This window comes from Epinephelus fuscoguttatus, linkage group LG17, assembly GCF_011397635.1.
Source record: "Epinephelus fuscoguttatus linkage group LG17, E.fuscoguttatus.final_Chr_v1".
NCBI lineage: Eukaryota > Metazoa > Chordata > Actinopteri > Perciformes > Serranidae > Epinephelus > Epinephelus fuscoguttatus.
Window position 1 is genome coordinate 38,309,482 of NC_064768.1, and position 24,696 is coordinate 38,334,177.

General features: G+C 42.8%; 4 protein-coding genes across 12 annotated transcripts in view; 1 reads left to right on the forward strand and 3 right to left on the reverse strand.

The window, feature by feature from the left end:
• The window catches only part of zgc:91944 (uncharacterized protein LOC436941 homolog), a 142,281-nt gene that overhangs the window by 90,526 nt on the left and 27,059 nt on the right, over positions 1 to 24,696 (forward strand). For all 8 annotated transcript variants that reach the window (XM_049602051.1, XM_049602049.1, XM_049602053.1 and 5 more), the window contains exon 2: positions 21,332 to 24,117. The gene's annotated coding sequence lies outside the window, so the exon portion shown is untranslated. The remainder of the gene's footprint in view (positions 1 to 21,331; positions 24,118 to 24,696) is intronic.
• Positions 1,492 to 14,568, reverse strand: tmem54b (transmembrane protein 54b). 2 transcript variants are annotated; one of them, XM_049602126.1, is made up of 6 exons: positions 14,450 to 14,568; positions 11,627 to 11,823; positions 9,323 to 9,382; positions 6,908 to 7,099; positions 4,330 to 4,476; positions 1,492 to 4,232 (listed from the first exon to the last, which is right to left on the reverse strand). In XM_049602126.1, exons 1-6 carry the CDS (start codon positions 14,460 to 14,462, stop codon positions 3,900 to 3,902), a joined length of 942 nt encoding a protein of 313 aa, XP_049458083.1. In that variant the 5' UTR covers positions 14,463 to 14,568; the 3' UTR covers positions 1,492 to 3,899. The 2 variants fall into 2 exon arrangements, with proteins under 2 accessions (XP_049458083.1, XP_049458084.1); XM_049602127.1 differs by lacking the exons at positions 1,492 to 4,232; positions 4,330 to 4,476 and adding an exon at positions 4,485 to 4,620.
• Positions 15,471 to 18,129, reverse strand: LOC125904614 (gap junction beta-3 protein-like). Its single transcript, XM_049602171.1, has 2 exons — positions 17,416 to 18,129; positions 15,471 to 16,930 (listed from the first exon to the last, which is right to left on the reverse strand). Exon 2 carries the CDS (start codon positions 16,838 to 16,840, stop codon positions 16,109 to 16,111), a length of 732 nt encoding a protein of 243 aa, XP_049458128.1. The 5' UTR covers positions 16,841 to 16,930; positions 17,416 to 18,129; the 3' UTR covers positions 15,471 to 16,108.
• On the reverse strand, positions 18,670 to 20,967 carry LOC125904609 (gap junction beta-4 protein-like). Its single transcript, XM_049602151.1, has 2 exons — positions 19,370 to 20,967; positions 18,670 to 19,242 (listed from the first exon to the last, which is right to left on the reverse strand). The coding sequence occupies exons 1-2, from the start codon at positions 19,903 to 19,905 to the stop codon at positions 18,957 to 18,959; spliced, it is 822 nt and encodes a 273-aa protein (XP_049458108.1). The 5' UTR covers positions 19,906 to 20,967; the 3' UTR covers positions 18,670 to 18,956.

Sequence of the window (24,696 nt, forward strand, 5' to 3'; positions counted from 1 at the left end):
TCTTTTATCAAAAAGGACGGGGTGCTGTGAAATGAGTTTTATCAACCATTCTCTCATACTGTCCTGCCTGGCTGGATTTCGGACTCTCCCGGGTCTGCGCAATGTCACTATAAACAAACAATTTCATTGGCCCAGCTGTGTAGTTCTGCCGGCGAATTCCGCAGGGGTCAAAGTCTGGGCGGAAACTTTTTTCAGTGCATGAAAGTTCCGCCCTGGGGTGCAAACTTCCATAAGAACCCATGAAATCAACATTTATATTTTTCCGCAAGAATAATGCGGGTGGATATTCGCCCTCAGTGAGAATGGACTTTAATGGTGATTTCACACCGCCACGCAGTAACTTACCGCCTCCAATTATTTCAGTTTGGGGAAGGTAGGTGAGGGTGAGTGGTTTTGAGCACGATGGTAGGGGTGTTAAGCAGTTGCTGCCACCATGAACATGCACAGATTTTGTTCTGCCACGCAGAGACCACCGTGTTGACCTTCTAGTAGTTGCCACTAGGCTTTGGCTGATCAAGGAGTGGGCATCGCAGAAGCAGAAAGCAAACTAGACGGAGTAGATGATAATGTTGGTGTCTGAATACCGGGAATCATGGCGCCAGCCTTTCCACCAAACTCCAGATGACTGGTATATTGTCCTGATGTAGAAAACTTTGGTAGGTTTCACTGATTTCGGTAGTACGTTACTACGAACCAAGTTAAAAGAATCCGTGTTTGCATTAGTGTGAACCTGCCATTACAGACACGGCATCAAATCTCTTAAGCTTAGTGATATCAAAGTTTTAAAACGTAGCCTCAACTGAAAAACATATGCTTTAAAAAAAAATCCGTGCACACGTGAAAACAGCCACTGGTTGCAGGATTACCAGCACTACTCCCATTAACAATAGAAGGCCCCCATTGTCAGATCACTATTGCCATCTTCTGGTTTGGAGGTTAAACACAACACAAATTCTGTTTGTGAAGAAGCCGTGGGCATGCTGGGGACAAAGCAGTGAAGTCGCAGATAACCGTACATCATTCTTTTAGGAGGGGACCTTCAGGTTCTTTACTTTTATAGGCTGATAAGTTTAATGTTTAAGTGTTTTCTGTATTTAAAAGTGGTGGAATGTAACTAAGTACATTTACTCGATTGCTGGAATAAGTACAGTACTAAGGTACCCTACTGTACCCTTTCATTTTATGCTACTTTATACTCCTCCACAACATTTCAGGGGCAAATATTGTACTTTTTACTGCACTACATTTACCTGACAACTGTAGTTACTAGTTAAGATTTTACACTCAAAGTATATCAGTTTATGAAGTATGTTGTATTGTTATAGATTAAACTGCCCCAAATTATATAAATGGGTTTAAATTAGCTTTAATCATGAGGTTCAGTGTTTGTTCAGTAATTGTATTCGTATGTTAGAAGATCCTTTTGAGATGACACTCAAACGCGTCATTGAAATCCAGACTAATGCAGTTATTTCAGGCTGGTTAGCAGCTCCATAAAGGAGGGTTAGACAGGCTTCCCTTTACACACTGTAGAAAGTGAGGAATAAAACCCTGGCACAAAATGATTTCTCTGTCTGCCACATGAGATAAAAATAACTGAGTGGGACATGTTTCTATAGCAAGTCAGAGAAGAGCCTCTGTCACACCAGACTCAACATCAGATATTTCAAAAATGGCCAATGTCAGCCCAGTATGTCTGTTGCCCAACATCTCACTACCTCACAAATTGAACTATTGTGTGCAGTGGTGGCAAAATGAACTACCAATGAGAGCCGTGCTGGTGCAGCTGCATCCACACGACATTACTGACCTAACTTGTACCAAACATTTGCACAGGAGCTTCCTAACCAGCTGCACCTCTGCTTTCGGGGATCCTATAGTGTCACTGCCTTCTGCTGGTAGGATAAGGAACAACAGTTGCTAACCCCTGATCTACACTTTAACCCTTTTCTATTCTCACTGCCTCTGATGAACTGGTACCTTGTGTTGGATAAATACACCCCTTTCTTTCTTTCTTTCTTTCTTTCTCCCTTCCTCACCTCCCTTTCCTTCCTGTTTTTCTGTTGCATGAAAACCTCACGTGAGGATGACATGTTTGTTCCGTTGGACCTGAAATCGAAATATACCTATGTGTTTCAAAGCTGCACGTGTGGACTGTTTCCTCATTTCTGGTTATTTGTAAGGAACGCATTAAGGAGCCAAGCGCACAAGGCTAACGTCTGGTCTGACAGCTGAACACTGCTGTCATGCACCTGAGTGTTGCAGCCTGTCAGGTACACTGGAAGTCCTTATTAACATAGTCCTGACAGGACGTGGGTGACAGTGTTTGCACCGACCTGTCAAGATGTCTACATGTGTGTCTGAGTGTAACCAGTCATTCCTGTCAGGCCACTACAGCTGCTGCCGTTACCGCATTTTAAACTGAGGTGTTTTCGGTCACAGAGTTCAGCTACAAAACACACACAAGAAAGATGCAGACTTTTGAATAAAAACTTTATTTGCTTGTTGACTAAAGTTAATAAATACAAAAACTAGCAGTTTGTCTTGAAACGAGTGTGTCTTGACCTAACAGCAGAATACACACACGCATGCTCAATCGTTTCTCAATTATTCAATCAGGCAATAAAAACACAAAAGCTTGGAGACACACCCACACACACACACACACATTTCACACTGTACGTCACCACTCATGAGAGCATTTCACTGGTCCTACTGCCTCCATTGTGTGTGTAAACTCATACATTAAGAGAACACTTACACATTTTAGACAAGAAGATTGATTCTGCTCTCGTACCAGGAGATGATTAGCTTAGCTTAGCATCGAGACTGACAGCAGGGAATAAATCTAGCTAGGTCAAGTTAAAGAACACACCTTTGAGCAAAGAAAATATACAAAAGCCTAAATGTTAATTATACATTCAGTTTCAGTTTCTACAGCCAATTTGCTTGGAGTGAAGTTTGCCAGTCAAGTCAAAATGACCACAGACGGCGTGTTCGCTTGCTGCAGCGGGTGCTCCGTCCCTGCCGAGCCCTCTGTTTCCATTCTCATGGTGACCAGAGCCAGGATAGCTGTGTCTCCTCCAGTTTCATACTAACCTGAGCTTATCAACTCCCAACTCAAAAACAAAACATGACGTATAAACACCTTTCTATGCGCAAAAAATAAAGATATCACATGTTAATAGCGAACTTTAAAGTTGTTTAGAGAGAGCTAGCTAGCTGTTTCCCCCTGATTCCAGTCTTTATGCTAAGCTAAGTTAACCATGGCCTAACTCCAGTTCCGTGCTTAACGCACAAACGTGAGAGTGGTCTCAATCTCCTCGTCTAACTCTCAGCAAGAAAGTGACAAAGTGAATTTCTCAAAATGTTGACTTTTTTTTTTACTCTGAATTAGGGTTGCAACGGTATTATATTTACATTTAAACCGTTTTGTTAATGGAAGTATTATCTGTCCAGTTGTATTATTTTCAGTATCGTCAATAGGCAAATGATGATACAGTCATGAACTGTCAACTTTTATATCATACCTTATACCTTGAGACCGGTATAACGCTGCAACCCTACTCTGAATAATCCCTCCTATACGCATCATTTGAGACCACGTCCTCACTTTGAAAGATTTACCTCATAAGTCTATCCTGATATCAATAATTTGACCCTCATCAGAACAGAAATACAAGAACAGACACACTCACATAACTGGGATCCTGTACACTGTGCAAACAGTCTGAGCCTCAGAAAATCCATACATCAGCACTGCTGAAAAAACCCATCACCGGCTCAGAGTTCATGAAGTACTAACTGGACGATAGGGTTGCAAGTATGAAGTCTGAATCCAAGTATTGAAGCACTGCAGAGCATTTTGTCTTCAAGAAGCTCTGGCATGTCAAATATGTCTAAATCCAGAAGCTGGACCTTTCCAGCGTACCCCTCTCCAGCAGTTGGTGCTCTTCCGGTGCCCTTTGCTGGCTGCCAACCCTCGTTTCTTGCCTTTCTCTGTTTGACCTTTCTCTGTGTGGCTGGCGAAGAGGCCGCCTCTCCGAGGGAGGAAGACTCCGATGCTGACGGGGAGGAGGCTGTGAAGGGGGAGGGGGTCTGCGCTGCTGTCTTGGAGGTTCAGCATTCCGTCTTGGAGGTTCGCGGTGGCTTCTTGGTGGTTCCGTGTAGCGTGTTGGAGGTTCAGTGTAGCGAGAGGGAGCAGCTTCCTCCATCGGCCTCACCACATTGATCTGCACAAAGAGTAATTCATTTTTAATCCAAATTTTTGTGACTGTGTGAGTTTTTGTGAACTGTAGCTAATAGTTTAGGTTTGAGTGGAAATCTCACCGCTCTGCCATAGTCTCTTTTTCTCTTCCTGTTTGGACAGCAAGGTAGACCCAGGAATGAAGCACAGACAGCAAAGCACCGGGCGGAAAACACCATCTGGATGACACAAGTCACGATCAGAGGCACCCACAGGATCAGAGTGGTACTCTGGGGAGGGATGGAGGAGTGGAGTAAGTGGCAACCACCAGCTGGACCATAAAAAAAAACAATCTGAGGCAAGAGCAGCTTCCCACAGTCAGGTGTACAGTGTGGGTAATGATGTGATACACAGCCTTATTTTTCCTCAAACCACTGTGGAGCAAAAACACAGAACCAAATCCGTTTCAGTTTGCACAGGAGAGTCAGCATTGTGAATAAAATATGCAGAGCAGAGTGTATCAAAGAAAAAATACACAGAGGGAATTCAAAGAAAAAGAGCTGCTGTTTGTTAGGCATGCTGACTCGCAGACTACAAAGAGAACGAACATTTACAGTCCCAAGTTTGGAGCTTTCTTTGGAACTTGTGATGAAATATGCAGGAAGCAAAAAATAAACCTTGCATAACCATCATTACTGCCTCTAAGCAGCTATGAATACAGAACCAGAAGCCCAAACACTCATTCAGGTGATGTAATGGGCCCTCCAGCAGCTATATTGGAGGTCCCATGCTAATAAGCAGCTCCGAGTGAACAGCATGGTCTGCAGTCTCAGAGGACCACAAAGAAAAGTTAGTTGCTTCTGTGCTGACGCTGAGTTGGAACTGAGTTTCTGACTTTATCCAGAGGCAAAAACCAAAAGCGAGCACATCCAAAATGATACAAGTAATCCCTCGTTTTAGGAAAGCTAAACAGACTGAGTGTTTTATCTGGAATTTTATCTTCCAGATAAGTTGACTCCCCCTGGGAGTCTGTTAGAAACTGATTTTCTCACTTTATATCTCACTGATTTTCTCCTTTTTTTTTTTTTTTTTTTTTTTAGAATTCTTAAAATCATTAATATTGATATGAATGGTTGCCATGACTACAAAACAAAAGCTCAAAATATAATAAACAAGACTTTTCCTCAACTGTTGGTTAATTATGTCAGTATTTGGAGACATGTCTCGCTGCAGCCACATTCAGTTTGAAGCCTACACGACACAACCATACAAACCGTGCCCGCCACTAGCACAAGACAAACCCACCAACGCAACCGTTATTTGAACCCTGCTACAACGTTACATTGTAGTGACTAAATATGAAGCCAAACATAGCAGTAATCCACCTTATGAGTAACAAGATGTAACCCTTACCCTAACCCAACAAGATAATAAGAGGTGAAACATCTTTTAAGACAAAACTAAGTCCAGTTACGCTCGATTCAATTGCCTTGAGATAACTATGACCTGGAAAAATGAGAATATCCACAGGCATAATGCTCTGCTAATTTCAGTAGGGGTAACATTATTAAATTGTGCAGCTCTTTAAGACTTCTGAATGTTATCTGAATAGACTGAATAGATCAAATCCTGATAGTGAAACAAGTCATTTTGCAGGGGATGTGACGCTGAAAAATGCGATGAGGTCATCTTGGGTCACAGGGCATCATGTGGCATATCCCAGAAACTGCAGTACCACTGTTTGGACACTATAAAAACTGGCTTCAAAGCCCCGCTAACTTCCTGGGGGCCTGATTTGGACAGCTTATTACTGCTGTTAGCTGCATACAAGCTAAAGATAGCAGGAGAAGTTACTACAAGTAGATATAGCTGCAGGTTGAGCATGGATGTATAATGAGAACTGGATACAGCGTCAGAGGCTGGGCCCTGTTCATTGCTATAAATGTTGCTCAGTGGTGCATTAAGTCAAAAAGCTCAATCTCCGCACTATGAAATTACCCAGAGCCCCGAGTAGGTACACAAGAGACAGTGTGATGACAGACAGCACTGTAACCGCGCCGATTGCATGACACCAGTCCCCTATTCAATAATGACACGAGTTAAAACCCTCCCACCGTCGCTGTGTGTCACAAAGAGATGACCTAATGTAAACAGATGCTGTCAGGGGCTGTACATCTGCCTAATGATGTGTGTGCTACCAATGGATGAAATCTGACACTGAGCTATAACTCAAAGGCGACGCTGTATGCATTTACAGTGGCGCTGCCATTAACCCCTTACATCAATAGCTCTAGCTTCAGATAAAGGTCACCTAACTGACAAATTGTAGACTACTAGCCATGCTAAAATGCCAAAGTCGTGTGATGGTGTGGCTGCAGCTGTGAAGCTGAGCGGGTGTGACAGTCCATCTGTGGCACACTGAAACAGGACAGAGCCTGAAGTGGACCGACAGGGTCAGGTCAGCATTTCTGCCACCAGCCCACCGGCTGCACAGTGTGACTGACTGAGTGACAGAAAAGACAGACACCCAGCCTCACGCTCCCTCCTTCTCCCACACCCTCTGTATACATACACACACACACAAAAGGGGCACAGCCACATGGCTCTGTTGTGTATATGCAGCCGTGACAATGGTCAGCTGTTCAAAGAGCCAGCCTCCGCAGAAAAGGTCACAGTTCACGCCTTGATCTCAGCGTCTGTCGCACACACTAATACACTCACGTAGATGCGTGTGGGGTCAAAAGGACACTCGTTGGTGATGCTGGAGTAGCCAATGGCATCGGGGAAGCGGCAGTGAGTCAGGAGGCTTCGCCCGCCGTGAATGATGGCCCTCACCACAGATATGAAGAGTCCGATGGCTGAGGCTGCTGCCATGAGAGCCGCAGCCAGACCAACCATGAAAAGGGACCACGTCTGTGGGGGAACAGAAGGACAGACAAGGAAAACAATCAGGGATCAAAACCATGATGGCTGAGAAGATTAAGCTTAAGTTGCAAAAGTGGGGCAACAGTAAGCACATGAGAGGAGAGCAAAGAATAAACAACATTAATATGGAGAGAGGAAATGTGTTAGGGTAATGTGTTTGTTATCACTGGAAAACATGGACAGGGGGATCATTAATTCCTGATTTTGGACACTTTGACAGGCGTCATCTCACTTATACTATGCTCACTAATCAAAGTAAAAGAAAATACATATTTTCTTGCATTTTGCAATCAAAATCTAAAGTTTCCCTGGTAACACCTTGGGATTTGACTAATACCTGGAATAATCATTACCATCCCATGAGGGTGTTATGCAATGGAAATGTTGTTTGCGTCTCCAACAAACAGGACGAACCTTAAAAACAACTTGGCAGTAGATGATATTTCTAGTCTGCTCAGCTCACAGCACCCTTTGGCTAAGCTATAAGCCAAAAAGCTAACACTGCGCTAGCAAGATTCAAAGTCATAACATCATGTACGGCTGACAAACAGTAAATATAATATGACAATGTGTTCAACAACAAGACGAGCCAACTATCCAGACATGTCACAATCCCCAGACACAGTCACTGGAACTACTTTGTAGGTGTCTTAAATCAGGAATGAGTGGACACGCAGGCGATCACAATTGAGTATTCCATTAAGATAGCTTTCCAACATAATGCAAGAACTGATGAAAAATAAAGTCACTAACATGCAAAAACAAAAGTATGTGACCATTTTTTTTTGTAAAACATTTGAACAGTGTCATTTACTGTGAGCTTCTTTTTTCCTGAAAGATTTTTGAGGGTTTGTGATAACCTGACGATCTCTACACTAAACTGAGTTTAAAGGATGAAGTTATTTTATATTTTACATATTGCCGATTTCCATGAAAAGACCAAAACGAACAATGAATTGATCCTGTGAGCTGAAATGATAAGTTGATAAGTCAGTTGACAGAAAAACTACTATTAAATATTGAAAAAATGTCAAACGTTCTCAGGCTGCAGCCTCCCAAACTGCAGGACTTGCTGCTTCTCACCAGTATTGAAGGGTAAAGTGAACATCTCTGTGTTTGGGCCGTTTGGTCAAACAAAACAACACACATGAAGACATTACCGTGGGCTCTACGAAGTTGTGATGAGCATTTTGGGCTACATTTATTTTCATGAATATGGCCACTGTGGTTTGAGTCAATTACTTAGCTTTTTTTTTTTTTTTTTTAACAACAAATAGTCTTGGCAAAGATAGGATAGGGATGTCTAAAACAAGGCGAGACTACTGACTGGTTTTGGTCATTTAATAGCCGTAGCCAAACTCCCAGTAAGAAGTTGCAACATTAGAAACCAAAGCTATCAGCTATGACAAATAATATGCGAGTACAAAAACAGTGAACCTATCCTTTAATACATTTACAGAAGGTGAGACATGAGTACAGAAAGTCTGTAGACATTTAAATTGAGAAGATGACTGAGCGGCTGAGTCGAAACTTGATAAGAACACTAAGAAATAATGGACGTAGAGAGATTACAAGCTGTAGTAGCCACTACGTGTGATAAAGGACTGTGTTAACATAAAAAAGGGAGTGTTAAGCTTACTTGTTATTCATGCAATGTGATGCCTGGATTATTGAAAAAGATAACAAGACGGATGAGGAGTTTAACTGCTGCTTTGCCCAGATCACGGTTGCTCTCACTAACAAAGGGAACGGGGAGTGGTTTATCGCGGCAGGTACGCCCGCGCTTACTCATTCTGTTCAGCTTGCTGCCTCGTCAGTCCCGTCTGAGCAGCCTGACAGCTGATTGAGTAAACACACAGGAGAAGCCGTGCTGCATGACCGGAGGGAGAGCGGAACAAACACCGAAACTATTCCAGCTCTGCAGGCTCCGATTCAGACACCCGAGGCAACGTGCAGGAGCTCAAAGGGGGTTTTTAATGTCCTCCTGACTGGATAGACTGAGACCAAAGCTGAGAATAATCTATGAAAATATCAAAGAGAAAAGCAAGGTGCGTGCAGTGCAGGCAGACAGATCAAACTTAGCAGAGAGTGCCTTGACAATACTGATCTGGCAATGTAGGAGGGATCAATGGAAAGAGAAGAGACAGTGAGAGCAGCAGGGGAAAGGACTGACAGCAGGCTGTTTATAGGAAAAACATAAGTGATACTAACCAGGCCTCGACTCTTCTTGTTTTTAGACAGGACAATAGCCAGAATGCCGACAACAACTCCCTGCAGAGACGAGACAGCAGGGATTTAAACAAAATTCATATTGCTCAACTGCAACCACATATTTCTCACCCAGTCTGATGTACCCAAGGTCGTAAAACAACGAAAGTCAAAACTTGATTCTGTCAACACCACAGCTGTGCTTACACTACAAGCATTTCAAATATGTCGTTAAGCGTCTTTGTGTGCTTTGAAAGTTGTTTTTGCAAAGCCTGTGGAAAAACAACTCATCATAGAATTGCCCTTAATTGACCGTTTGCTAAGCCCCGCCCCTTTGTGAAGGTCGGTCAAGCTGCGGCAGCTAGCATGGAGCCTGCACTGTCCAACTGCAATACCTGAAGAAATATGAATTGTTTGTGAAAAAATGGCGATATCAGAGAGAAGCAGACAGAATGTGTGTCGCATTACGTTTGAAGGATATGTCTAGGGTGGTAAAAATATAAATAAAGAAGCTAAATCCTGTCGATGAATGTGTGAGAGTTGAATCACCACATCACCTGGTGATCGAAACAAAAGATGAAAGGTGTTTGGCTTCCCCCCTGTGCTGCCAGTGCCCACACCTCTGCCAGCAGATGGGCAGGGAGCTCCCGGGGAAGTAAGTAAAGTCAAGAAAGTAAAAATGAATTATAAAGCGCTTTTCATAGACTTAAGTCACACAGTGCTTCCCAGGGGAATTATACAACAAAAGAGAAAACATAATGTCACTGCAGCGCGTTCAACTGCACACACTGCGATGACACAGACCTAGTTGAAAATTGGCCAAGTTTCCCTACTTCCCTCCTCTGTTCCTGTAAAGCAGAGTAGGTCTTTTGCACTGTTCCAATTATTTAAATGCAAAAGCAGCATTTGTATATTTAGTATACCTTCAGTAGCTGGTAGGGATGGTGGATGATGCAAGAGTACTCGATTTGGACATCAGTATTCGTTCAACATATCGAGTTATTATATTTTTAATTTTCTTTTGCTTTGCATGAGAGAATACATATAACAGATACATGTAAATTCAACCTGTTCTATATTAAAATGTTTCTTGGACAGGACGCAGTTCTCTCACCGCTACCTATGAATATCTGCAAAGATATTGATAGCAAAAATGACAGATCTAAGCAGCTACAGGTAAGGATCAACATTTTCAGTCAGACATTATTCGATCTAACATTATAGGCAGAATGTAGACCAGGCATAAGAGTGATGTCTGGAAGTATTTCAACAAAATAAACTAAATTAATGTGCAGTGTGAGTTATGTGATGTTAAACTTGCATATAGCTGATCACTACAGTCTTTGCAGTGCCGAAACATTGGCTATCCCCTAACCCCTACCTGTATTTTCATTTGGGTGTTCATTTAGGGTCCTGTTCTTATGCATTTTGTTTCGTTTTCATGTTTGAGTACTCGAGTACTCGATCACAATTCAATGCCAATACTCAAATATGGAAATTACTTATATTGCCCATACCCAGTAGCTAGCTTGCTAACGCTACACTTTTCAGGGTTTGAGTTTGGTTTTGGAGTGAGAAGAAAACATCTCCTTCCAACATCTCCGGGTAACAGGTATCACTGCAACACATTTACCCATGACTTACTCTACATCCACAAAACCAGCCTGAAAATGAAGAAAATCTGAAACGAGCACAGCCGTTGGTCGGAGCTGGCCGATGCTACACTATGACTGACCAGACTGTGTCCCGGGGGCAGGGCTTAGCAAAGGGTCAACTGTCACACAAATCTGTGACTGAACAAACAATAATATTCTACATTTTTAAAATGGGAGAATACACATGTACTTCCTGTGTACATAAAGAGTTTTCCAAGGGCTCTATGTTTAAGAAAGTGGTTTTACAAGTAAAAGTGGTTTTACAAGTTGCCCTAATGACTAGAAGGATCCAGTGAGGCACAAGCCCAAAGAACCCTTTGTTGCAATATTGATTTTTGTATTTAGAAAGTTTCTGCAGTACTTTATGATCAATTCTAGGTTTACTTTAAATGCATTTGTCGCTTGTGGTCTGCGGGGTGCAACCACAGCCCTGATGGAAAACTCCACAACTTGAAATTGCAAAGTCTGACACAGAGTGCTGAAATGAAATTGCTTTTCTTCATGGTTTGTTTATGTGTCTGTTTTTTCTCTGTCTAATGGACATAATGTCGAAAACGTTGTCTTCCCCTTATTCTCAGTAATATTCCCACAGATGCCATCCCGTCCTGATAACTGCAGGATTAGCACACATCTTACACGGCTATAGACTCACTATAAGCCCAGAGGTGAGCGCGACCACATTAGAGATGGCGTACTCCATGGCCCGGGCCTGCTTGTGCAGGTTGATGTGTCTGAGCACCACACCGTGCACCAGCGCTCCGAGCAGGAAGTTCACGTGACCGATGAGGACCATGCTCAGACCCATCTTCATCAGGGTCTTGGGCTCCTCCAGGCTGGCACAACACAGTCCTGAGGAGAGGAAGCAAGTTAATGTACAGAGCCATGATACTAAACAGAGAGCGACAGAGATTTCAGGCGATGTTACGTCATCCATGTTGTCCACGTTGTATTGATCAGAAACACGAGGCCCGGGTCAAAACCACAGCGGAGATGTCACTTGTATTAATGATTAGCTGCTAAACACATAACTATAGAACAGATCGGAGTAAAGTCAGTGAACAGAAGTAGTAGACAGAGATATTTCATTGTGCTGTGTCCGCAGCCTCTCATCCACCGTCACTAACATTATGCTTTACACAAGGACAGCATGATAGTTTGGCTGATAGTGAATTGTTATCTGAAGATTGGGCAGATACGTTTAAACTAAGCTGCTGGCTCACACACACACACACACACACACACACACAGTCCCTCCTCCCTCTACCAGCACTAATGTTACCTGCACACAGTGAATCACATCAGCAGAGAGACAGCAGGACAGAGGACAGAAGGACAGGAAGACAGGAGGACAGAGGGAATGACTTACAGTGACAGTAAAAACTAAACTTCTCTTAGTATTGTGATGTCAGGAATAGTATTTATATAGTGGCTTTGCTGTTGTAAAAATTACTTTTGCTGCTCTAGAAACAACATTCAGATATATTTAAAATATTCAATAATCCTGAATTTATTTTCTTTAAATTAATGTATTTTCTGAAAAGCAATTATTTAGTTATATTTATTATTATTTTAAATGAAAAGGAACCGTTGCGGCAGGGTTCACCCTGGACAGGTCACCAGACTCTCACAGGGCTGACACATAAGCCCCTTTTACACTGCCAGATTTTTGGCGAATGTTGGGCCGTTTTGCCGGCAAGCTGCGAGCGTTTAGACACACAGAGCCGGATTGGCGAGTTGATCCGAGGTGCCCTATCTTCCGCCTTGTAGAGGTAAACATACTGGTGGATCCTTTTTGGTTTAAACAGACCGAGGTGGCCTTCCGCCACGTGAGGGGCTGTTGATGACTTGTGGGAGGAGCTGTTGATGACGCCGCACGTGCGAGCCACTGGCGGTGGATAAACAGGAAACAGCTGATAGCAGGAATTAGCGAGCAGCTAGTAGCAAGAGGGAAACACAAACCTGACAGACACTGTAAAGATGAGCAACTGGGGAGACAAGGAATTGCACGCCGTTTACGTCACACACTGAGCTACACGTTTTGTTACTTGCTCACGCCCCCCATTGCCCCGAAAAAGGCACATTCTGTATAAACAAAAGTAGGTAGGCGGCATTTTGCTGCACTCCCCGATTTTGTTTTTATACTGCCAATGCTGAAAAAAGACTGATTGGGCTTTCCTGCAAATTTGCACAATTCCTGTTTAAAAAGGGCTTTAGAGACAGACAACCATTCACACTCACGTTCACACCTACGGACAATTTAGAGTCACCAATTAACCTGCATGTCTTTGGACTGTGGGAGGAAGCTGGAGCACCTGGAGGAAACCTACACGGACAGAGGGACTCCCCCCACCCCCGGTGCGAACCGCCCACCCTGAGTTCAAACCAGGAATCCTCTTGCTGTGAGGCCACAGTGCTAACCACAGCTCCACCCTTGATACGAGGAGTAGGATGGATAAAATCTTAACGATACTCACCCCTAGTAGTAGTAGTGGTACCACCTCTAGTCCTGGCAATACAGTTCACCTTAATGTGTCATCAGTGAGCGATCATCATTGATCACGACAGAGCATTTATTAGTGGGGGAGTGGAGAGTATGTGGATTATTACGGTTTATTTGTGTGGATTTGTCATTAGCTCTTGTTTGTAATGAATCCAGTAATCATAAATAGATGCTAATAATGGGGGGGGGGGGGGGCAGGGGAAGCTTGCCTGGGGCACCAAATGTTATGAGTCTGGCACTGACAGTGTAGTGTTCTTATGCTCAACACATGTAAAGTAACTCAGGCCACACTGTGCGTGCTCATGCCTGTTAACATCTCACATTAAACCTAAAACCTAAATTTCTCAGAACACAGACACCTTGCGAAGCAAATGTCATCTGAAAAGTAACAAACTAAAACTCTGAGCTGAATGTTTTGAGTTCCCCCTCTGGATTCGTGTGTTTATGCAAAGGACTCAACTCCATTTGAACCTGCTGCTCCCATCCTCACTCGACAAGACGGTTTCACATCTGAGTATCTGGTGAACATTTCTTGCTTTTACCGAGACAAACCCATGCAGAGCAAAGGTGACGATTTGGATTTCACACCAGCCTTCACACTGTTCAGCCTCACATCCTGCAGCCATGTGGAACAAAGGATGTGTCTTCAGATGGATCACAAGAACAATTTGCAGTTTCATTTCTCATTTAAAGCACTGGGAATCATCAGGAGCACGACTTTGGTACAGAGGTTGTTGAAACTGTCTCAGCCTGCCAGGAAACCTTTTCTAACTTCTGAAGGGATTTAGACGAAATAGAAGTATTGAATTGATAACACAGTTTCAAAGCTTTCCTCCCAACACACCACAGCTCATCACCTCCACAGCAGTGTGCCACACCACACCCAAACAAACAATCCGAAAGTTTGTTGTGTGAAACAAACACATGTCTGCAGTTTACATTCATTTAAATAAACCTCACAGGCATGTTCATTACCTGTATCGGCCATCTCTCTCAGGTCACCATTCGCTTAAACTGACGGTGGGGATCGGCTGTGGAGTTTATCAGCGTGTCTTCTCTTCTGTCCAAACGAAGCACCTCAGTCCTGTCTGTCAGTCTGTCAGTCTGTCAGCAGGACGCACACTGAGTCCTCTGCGCTTTTATTTTTTTCAAAATAAAATCCAATTTATTTAAAAATATATTCCTAGAAGTGTATTAAACGCGACAAGCACTATAGTATACTTATCACAACACCTGTTTGTTGCTGTTTGAAGAGTTTAATAACTCCCATTAACTGGATTTCCTCAAGCAATATCATGTAGCAGGTGAAAGTTAGAAAAATGGAAAGAAGGGAGGCAATAATGCAAAAGTTTAAGCAAAATTACAAAAGTTAGGATTTTGTTTGAGTATAATCTGTTGTAAATTAATACTGCAAATATGCTTTATCTCTTACGGTCCTCCTTTAAGTGCTCTCCAACAGATATTTCAACTGTAGGAATACATTTCATGCTTTTATTTTGAAAACAAAGTCGCTAATTCACCTGTTTAATTTTGTAAACCTTGATCATAGGCATGCACTTGTTAGTTAGCACCTCCCTGATTTTGTTTGTTTGTTTTCTGTTGGTATTTCCGTGGTAGGGAAAATTTAATTTTTTGCTAAATGTGATACTTGAGGACAGTTCTGAAATATGCTCGTTATGGTGCCAACAACTGGATCAAAGCCTGGGAAAGAGAAATAATTGTGCTTTTTTAAGATCTGATCACATTATCAAAGATACTAAAGAGCGCCACAGATATAGTTTAGAAATATTTATGAATGCAGAATTGCCTAAGCAGTGCAAATAATATACAATCACAAAAAATAACTCTTGGAGAATTCATTGCCATGTTTTCTGAAGGCTTCGCGTCCTTCACATGATAGTGCAGTATGCCTTTGGTGCCACCAGGTGGAGAAACGGAGCCATTGAAGTAGGAGAAAGCAAATCTTACCCATGACCATGTGTTTGCTGTGGTTTTATTATTTAGTTGAAAGCAAAAATAACTCAAATTTCAGTACTTTGACACCATTTTAGGCAGTACAAGAAACAAACAATGTCAGCTTTGGTTGGTTTGGGTATACTACAAATAATAACTCCCACGTGGATCATTTTGTACCCAAGACATTTTGGAACGTCACATTGTGGTTTTTCAGATTTATTCTAAACAAGTTGCATCCACCAGCTACATCTTTATTGGTTCACTTTAGTCTACTGCACCCATTTATATCTGCCCTGCTCGTTGTAGGTTCACTGAAGATGTCTACGCCGAACACACATTTGACAAAGTACCCAATTACAAAAAATATCCTGAATGATACGCAGGTGATCAGTTTAATATGTATGAATATGTGGCACATTATTGCCAAAATGACAGTGGTCACAAATTCAAGCAATCCTTCAATTCTTCATTTAATGATTGATTAGTTCATGATGTACAGCAGCTCAAATGATTCAGCCTTCTTCTGGCGCAGAGCATCGGATCGTTTGTGTCAAAATACAATATATTTATATTACATATAAAATTATAGATAAAATTACTCTTTAAATGAAAATATCCTCAATGGGGAAAAAGGATCACATATTGTAAGTCAAACATTTGTTTATACTTGGTTTCCAGCTATGATGTAAGAGATGACTTGCAGCCATCACAGTCCCTATTAGGGTGGACCTTTCTAGATGAAGTCTGAATGCTGCCTCGTTGTTTGAGGTTCACCATGCGGGCAGTGATCAGATAGAAAATCTCACAGATGTTGAGCACCACGCACACGACGGATGCTCCCACCATGAAGTAGGTGAAAATGGTCTTCTCAGTGGGCCGGGATATGTAGCAGTCCACCAAATTCGGACAGGGACTGACATCACACTGGACCTTCCTGGGCAGTTTGAAGCTTTCGTAAATGTAGTGAAGCACGTAGAGAAAAGTGATCTCAAAGGTGGTCTTGATGAAGAGGCTAATTAGGTAAGTCCACCACAGACCGCCATGCTTTTGGCCCGGGTTGTCGTACAGCCGAGTGTTCTCGCCGTGCTTGGCTCGGTACTTGCGTTCCCGTTCTTCCCGGTAGGCTACATGCAGCACCACCATGAAGGAAGGGCAGGTGACAAAGATGAGCTGGAGAGCCCAGAGACGGATGTGGGAGATGGGGAAGAAGTAATCATAGCAGATGTTGGTGCAACCTGGTTGGCGGGTGTTGCAGTCAAAGTGTCCCTGGTCATCACTCCAGACCCGTTCGGCAGCCACCACGAAGACCAACACCCGGAAGACAAACACCACTGATAGCCAGATGCGTCCGAAGGCAGTGGAGTACTTGTTGACTCCGCTAAGAAGACCCTGGAGGAATTTCCAATCCATGAGTTCGGCAAAGATTGGCTTCTGTTGGCCTGTGAGTCTTTAGAAGTCTGTCTTTAAAGTTGCAGGAGGTAGATTTTAAAAACTGGAGAGCTAGAACACAACAAAGACGCAGAGTTAGGCAGTTATCCAAAGAAGGTTTTAAAATACAAATAAATACATAAATAAAATCAACCTTAATTTAGCAAAATACTCTCTAACAAGTTCCAAACATTTCACTGCACATTTTGGATAGTGGTTCTCTTTTCCAATCACACCATTTCTTTGACAGCTGTGGAGCCTCAGTCCCACAGTTAAAGCATTTTCACTTACTTACATAGTTTAGCACTTTGAAGAAAGATGCCTTTAATAATTGATGGAACGCGTGTTCAACATATAAAACCTTCTGCAGCGCAGAGGAACACTTGGCTTCAGCCTTTAGGGAAGTTAAAGTCGAGCTTGAAGGTAGAGTTTGTTAAATGTTCTCTCATCCTGCCTCTGAATGTCCAGTTCTACCCTTAAATTTAATGTTCTCAGATTTGCAAACTGAATATGATTGACCCAAAATGTAAAGTCATGAGTAAAATCTCTTGGCTTACCTTAAGAAAAAAGGTCTTCCTCTCAGTCTATCATGTCCCCTGTCTGGGAAATAGACTATGGGAATGCGTTCAGCGGGCAACCTCTCCTCCACAGTGGCTCTCTGATATTGACCGGCCACAAGAATCCACTCTTGGCCATAGTCGGGAGGTGTGGCCACTCTTGGCATCCGCCCAGACTTTACCTCTAAATCTCCCACTACTTCTTGTCAGCATCAATTTATCTTAAAACTGACACTCAAGAGTCCAAGAACTCCAAGAATCCATGACGAGGTACACTTATTTTGAAGTGGTACAAAAAAAACATCCAAGAAACAGCAAAAGACAAATCAGTGGTTCGGCCGAGCAACGAACAAACACAGTTACAGAGTGTGACTTTGTGCAAACTAGTAACGGTGATACGGCATAATGAATAACAAGCAGACCTTAGTACACTCCCTTTAGGTGTGTTTGTCCACTCTGATCACCACATTTCTTAACATGTGATGTGGTATCAGCTCCATTAAGCAACCGTGATGTGGAGATATGTGCTTTTGAGGCCTTTGATTAATCAGAATTAAACTTGGCCAACACCTAACGTTTGTTTGTGCAAGCACTCTGGAACTACGGGTGCTGAAATACACCCAAGATATGGAGTGCCAGTATCGTAAAATCAGATATGACAAGCGTTTGCTTGTTAATTACCTCAGGTAACAAGGTGCCACAGTCACTGCCTTATTAGTACAGTCAGTTTTATGATAGCGTCCTTTGTAAATCTGCTCTCTGCTGCTCTGACGGAATGCAGGATGTGGTTAATTGTCGTCAAAGTGGGACTTGAAGGAGTGGTGGTTGTATCAACTTTTGTCAATAATGTTACTCCCATCAGTGACCATGTGTGGATCATTTTGTACCCAAGACATTTTGGAATGTCACGGTGTGGTTTTTCTGATTAATTTTGAACATGTTGTAATCCATCATCTAGACGTTAGTCTGCTGCACCCATTTGCATCTGCCCTGCATGTTGTAGGTTCATTGAAAATGTCTTTGCCAAACAAATTTGACAAAGCACCCATTCAAAAAATATCCTGAATGATACGCAGGTCATCAGTTTAATACCTGGATTTCCAAAACTTTTCCGAACAGAATAAAATTGGAATATGTAACCAAGTTAATTTCACAGGATGATCGTTTATTTTAGAAAATACTGTCTTTGTTGTTGTGTTGTTGTGGTGCTCATGCAACTGTCTGTTAATATACACACACTGCAGCTCTCACGTCTCAGAATGGGTAAAGCAATTTTATTATGTGGCCATGCAGACAACAAAATGATGTAATGTAACAAATAATCGTATAAATAGAAAAAGTACAGTCAATCACTTTTTGTGTGCATCAGTTATTTTGGATCACAAACTTTTAAAAAGGCAACAGTATAATGGGACAAACATGTTACATAATTGTGATGTAAAAACAGATGACCTTTGTAAACAAATGTGGTGAACAGTACAGAAGCTACCAAACATAGCTCTATTCTCACAGGTCAAGCTCATTAACAAGACTCATGTATCTCAGGAGACTGCTATGCTGTACGCTGGGGCTGAACTCTCCTTTGCAGCGCCTGCTATGCCGTTGTCGACCATCTTCATCTTCTCCGGCAGCGGCTCTTTGAACAGAGAGTTCTCTCTCCCAGTTCTGGTCATCATGAAGGAGTTTTCTCTCAGCGCGCTCTGTCCTCCTCCGCAGCACTCCCAGAACCTCTTCCCACACAGGTAGAGGACCTCACAGAAAGTGAGGAAGATGCACACAAAGCTGGTCACCACCATGAAGACGGTGAATATTTTCTTCTCTGTCGGCCTGAAAGACAAGGTCAGAGATGAGAAAGAGAAGATTAATATTGATTGCTTTAGAGGAAACTGGAAGTCAGAGGCCAAATTCAGCCATTCAGATTCCTGGATCTTTAGAATCTCAGAGGTAGTCTTACCTGGCGATGTAGCAGTCCACCACATTGGGACATGGCTCTATGTTGCATTTCACCAGCGGTGGGAAGAACGTGGCCTCGTAGATGTAGAACAGCAGGAAGACGAACACACCATCCACCATGATCTTAAACAGCAGGCTGAGGAAGTAGGTCCACCACAGACCCCCTCGCTTCTTCTCCATGTTATCATACAGAGGGACACAATCTTCTCCATGCTTCAGCCGATGTTTGCGCTCACGTTCCTCCCGGTAGGACACGTGGAGCGTCACAAGAAGGGATGGGCAGGTGACAAAGATCAGCTGGAGAGCCCAGAGTCGGGTGTAGGAGATGGGGTAGTAGTGGTCGTAGCAGACATTGTGACAACCGGGCTGCCGGGTGTTGCAATCAAAGTCCTTCTGCTCGTCACCCCAGACCTTCTCACAGGCCACCAGGAAGACCAGGAGCCTGAAGATGAAAACGATGGCGAGCCAGATGCGACCGAACGCTGTGGAATACTTGTTCACCCCGCTGAGGAGGCCCTCGAGGAAGGCCCAGTTCATGATGTTGTTTCAGATGTTAGCCTGGACCACCTCGAAATAAAAGAAGCCCCAAAAAGGCCCCTAAATGTGGCAGACACTCTGCTGAGTGCTCAAATACAGATGGCTTGGATACAAACTGAAGTGAGCACGTCAGGCACAAAGGCTCTTTAATATAGCACTTATTACTGCTGCCTTCTTGGCACGGGTTGAAGGGGAGGGAGGAATGTTAAACAAAGCAAACATAGACTCATGCTTCACACTGCAGTCACTGGTGTTACTGGTGATAGCAAACACCTTGATAAAGGAGAGACAGAGAGAGGCAGGGACATTGCTAGATACTAATTCACACTGTTCAAGTTAGATGTAAGACATTTAAAGAAACACTTCAACCCAAATCAGAAGTACATGTTCGTCCTCTTACCTGTTGTCTCATTTTATCCAGATTGCTTTGGTGTGAGTTGCAGAGTGTTGGAGATATTGGCTGTAACAACGTCTGTGGATTATCTTGAATAACCTGGTCATGATTTATGGAAAGAGACACTGCTGTTGAGTTTTTCAAATGTATTTTTGGTACTTGGTACTTAGTATCTCCAACACTCTGCAACTCAATCAAATCAATCTAGACTGAAAAACAGTACTACAGGTAAGAGGGAGAATGTGTGATTCTGATTTTGGTGTGAATGGTCCCTTCAAAGAGTTAGAATAACCTTGTGGGAAATACACATTTGCCTTCTTGTTGAGGATGAGATAAAAAGATAAACACCACTCTCATATTTACATTAAATATAAGCTACAGCATGAACTGACCTGACCTGACTCTGTCCAGGGTAAAAACAGTCCACCCACCAGCACCTCTCACCTGTAGGCAGGTTGTTTTTTAGTAGATAATTGATATTAATTCAGTCTTTACACAACAGAGTCAAATACAGTTACCTTTATGAGGTCATGGACACAGCCTCAATGCACATCTTACTATATAATTACAAAAACTCTGTCTGCATGTCTGTTCCACATTTTTCTCCTCAGAATTTGGCACAGTGGTAGAGGGTCATGGGAGGATGCCAATGAAGCAATATTACATCAATTGGCCAAAGGGGGGCGCTATAGCAACCCACTGAAATGTCAAACTTTGAATGGGCATATCTCATGCCCCGTATGTGGTAGAGACATGAAACTTTGCACAGAGATGCCTCTCCTCATGAGGAACACATTTGCCTCAAGAACCCATAACTTCCGCTTATATAGATTTTCCGCCATTTTGAATTTTTTGAGAAACACTTCAAATGGATCTCTTCCTAGGAAGTTTGAGCGATCTGCATGAAACTGGGTGAACATAATCTAGGGAGCAATATCTAAAGTTCCCTCTTGGCAAAAGTTGGAAAACTTCCTAAAACTGAGCTTCTATAAGGCAATGAATATTGCGGAGAGCGTGGCTCATCACATAAAGGTGTAGAACATCTCAAGGGTTTCACCCATCACCACGCAACTTTGTAGGCATATGACCACACATAATCTGAGGGGACCCCTCCATTATTGACCCCATCAAACAAAATGGGGGCGCTAGAGAGCTCATTTCTTATCTAGGCCTAACCGCCATATGGATTTTTACTAAACTTGGTAGATATGTAGAACAGGACACCTCAAGGTGACTGGAGAAATTTAACTCTAATTGGCAACTGGGTGGCGCTATAACAACAGAAAAATGCTTCAAAATGGCTAAAATGTGACCGATCGCTGTGGCTCCCCCTGTGGACCAATGTTGGTGTTGTTTCTAATGTTTGGTATGACTAAGTCATGGTATGGTATGCTGTACATAATCACGGAAACTGTCAGTGTGTCATTCTGTCAGTCAGTCATTCTGTCTGTCCCACGTTTTTCTACTCACTGACGTGGTCAATCTATGTGAAACTGCACATAGGCATTGAGGATTGGCATAGGTAGAAGGTGACAAAGCTACCAATGGGTATGGACTAGTCAGACACTAATTCATAAAATGCTTGAACTGTTTTGTAGTTTTTATATGTTGTCCAGAACTGAGGAGGAGGTCCACAGTTCAGCTAAGCGTCTCTACAATGGATGACATCTGGAAAGAGAGTACACATCCACATCAGCCCTAAGACGAAGTATTCCTTTGGATTCAGACCATACAGACTGCATGTGTCGGTGGCCTGACTGTGTGAAGCTGGACAATTAAATCTTGGTGTATCAGATTTCTCAGTAGCTGATGTTTACTCTCCGCAGCAGCAGGCTGTCTGCAAGGTGCAAAAATGCAAGGAGAGTGGGAGGCCCAAAGTAACCTCCAGCTCTGAGAGCTGACTATAAGTGATGTTACCCAGTTTGGGTACCAAGACAACATGACATAATATCATTCAGACACTGGAGCAGTATCACATCACACGACGAGCTGTCTAAGTTCAACCCACCTGTAAGAGAGAGGTTGAATTCTGGTCCCTCTGCAGGCTTCAGAGGACTGTACCAAAATTAATTAATTTTACACTGAGAGGCACCCGGATGGTGCAGGGGAAAAACAGCCCAGGCGCCAAACGCAGGGGAGAATGTTTTGTTTGAAACAAATTACCAATTGTGTCATTTTTTAGTCATCAGTGGTAAATCAGTGGTGACACTGCATAATTATCTTCTCATCTCTGTGTCATAACACTTTGAATTACAGCTGTGTTTGAAAGATGCTGTGACACTAAATAAACCTGTCTTGCCTAAAGCTCTTTGACTCATAGTAAACCTGCAACTCCAAGCAAAAACAATATTTGAACCAGCATGTAAAATCAGTTTAGTCAACTAAACAAGAAAAGCTGGGCTAATATGTATTATCAGGCTGTAGGGTGCAAATGAGAACTGATCAGTGCGTATCCACTAAATGATTCATGAAACAAAGCATTTACAAATTTACAAGGTTCATTTGTTTGTCATTTTACAACACAGCTACACACACACACACACACACACACACACACATACACATACAAATATTTAAAATCAGACAACTGTGAGGGATTCCTGAGCAACCCTACACATTGGCGCCTCCAAGAGGGGGCCGTGGCCCCATGGTAAAATTACTGGCCTCCCCACTGCTTCCCCTGGCAAAAATATTTGGAGGCTGACATCACTGTCACTGTAAGAGGCTGTAGCACACTCATATTAAAGCTGGAGGTTAAGGTAGTGGTATCTTATTAAACTAGACAACCTAAGGCATCCACTGCTACCACCGACGATGGCATAGCTTGTCTGCGAGCGGGGTAAATAATGCTCCAAATCTGGGCTTAATTTTGGCGACAGAACAACTAGCATGGCCATTTTTAAAGGGTCCCATGAATTCTCATGTCAAGATGTCTGAGTGGGTACCGTCAAGTCTCCCCAAACATTAGTAGGATGCTCCCAGTTTGGTTCCAGTGCTCTCCTCCTTCAAATTAAACCATATATATACCCATATAGGACCATATATATAGCCTCTGTACTTGAACAGCGATCAAATTCCTGAAATGTAGTGAAGACTCTTGGTTTTGGTGTGTTTCAGTGGCCCCATCTGGTCACCTCTGTAAAGTTCTGGGTGCACCACTGACCCCACAGCATGTCATGAGGTGAAATCTTTTCCAGTGTTTTAAAGTAAACTACTTATGTGTTGTTTGTTCTATTTACTTTTTCTTTAAATGCTTGCAAATAAGAAAGGCAGCTTACATCTGCAGACAAACGCACTTCTGTGTCGGGTGGTGCTGCGTCAAGGCAGATATATTTAGTGACACATTTTTCTTTAGCTGACCAAAATAAAACTATTTAACTGTTAAAAATATAATGTCAATAAACTAGATATATGAGAGAGCACTGTTTGTTTTTTAATTTCCAAATAATGTTGCCCAAATGTAAAATTAACTTTTATTTGTGCTCACAGTGCTGTTTACAGTGAGACATGGTATTTTTAAAGTACAGTATAACCGGAAATGATGATTATGATTCTCGCTGCCTTGACAGTGGTGTCGGGTGAGGGGTCATAAATTGAGACAGACTCCCCACATTTGCATACACTATTTCCCCACTGCATAGCTGAAAGACAATATGACCCTGCACCGTTCACCCTCTGCTCGTTAATCCGCCGCCTGCTGCGGACCGAGGAGTTACTTTCTGTAGCGGGTTTCGGGCGGACCTCCACTTTCTCCACAGTTTTCACCATCTTCCCTCTCGGTCCAGCCGGCTGCCGCTGTCTCCCCACAGCACCGGGAGGTAAGAGAGAGCTGCTCCGCGCTGGGACAATCCGTTGCTAGCTAGCGGCTAACTTAGCTAGCTAGCGAGCTAACTGTGCTAGCTGTGTCCCAGCCTCCCAGCCCCTCGAGCTAACATGCACCAAATGTTTGCTAGCAGCCTCATATAACCGTGAAGGTTTCACGCGGAGCAGCTGATCTGAAATAAGGTCGATTTAAGTTAAATATCGCAAGTTTTAGATAAGTTGTTGGTCAAGAGAAGACAGACTTAAAGTGTCAAGCTAGTAAGACATTTCCGTTGTCTTTCAAAATAAGAGCGCAGTGTATACAAAGTCTTTTCAGAAACAAGCTACAGAGGTGGAGCTCATGTCTACACTAAGGGACTGTTCTTTACTTATCAGAGGAGATGTGACTCTTTATTTATTTATGTATTTATTTTGCTCCTCCTGAGCTACAAATATTTTCCCTTGAGCCCCTGTGTGGGTTTACACTCTCGTCATGCAGTGCAGTTTGTATCTGGCCAAATTTTAAATGGGACGTAGAATAAAGTGATTTTGATGACAGAAGTTTGTCACACATGATGTGTTTTTTAACAGTTTCT

What these genes read in the sequence shown, in the direction of transcription:
- tmem54b (XM_049602126.1), bottom strand. An exon ending in CGCTCACCTCTGGGCTTATA is followed by an intron (nt 9,383 to 11,626) that starts GTGAGTCTATAG and finishes TCGTCTCTGCAG; the next exon opens with GGAGTTGTTGTCGGCATTCT. An exon ending in ACAAGAAGAGTCGAGGCCTG is followed by an intron (nt 7,100 to 9,322) that starts GTTAGTATCACT and finishes GTTCCCCCACAG; the next exon opens with ACGTGGTCCCTTTTCATGGT.
- LOC125904614 (XM_049602171.1), bottom strand. Translation starts at nt 16,840, where the DNA reads ATGGATTGGAAATTCCTCCAGGGTCTTCTTAGCGGAGTCAACAAGTAC.
- LOC125904609 (XM_049602151.1), bottom strand. Translation starts at nt 19,905, where the DNA reads ATGAACTGGGCCTTCCTCGAGGGCCTCCTCAGCGGGGTGAACAAGTAT. An exon ending in GTGGACTGCTACATCGCCAG is followed by an intron (nt 19,243 to 19,369) that starts GTAAGACTACCT and finishes CTTGTCTTTCAG; the next exon opens with GCCGACAGAGAAGAAAATAT.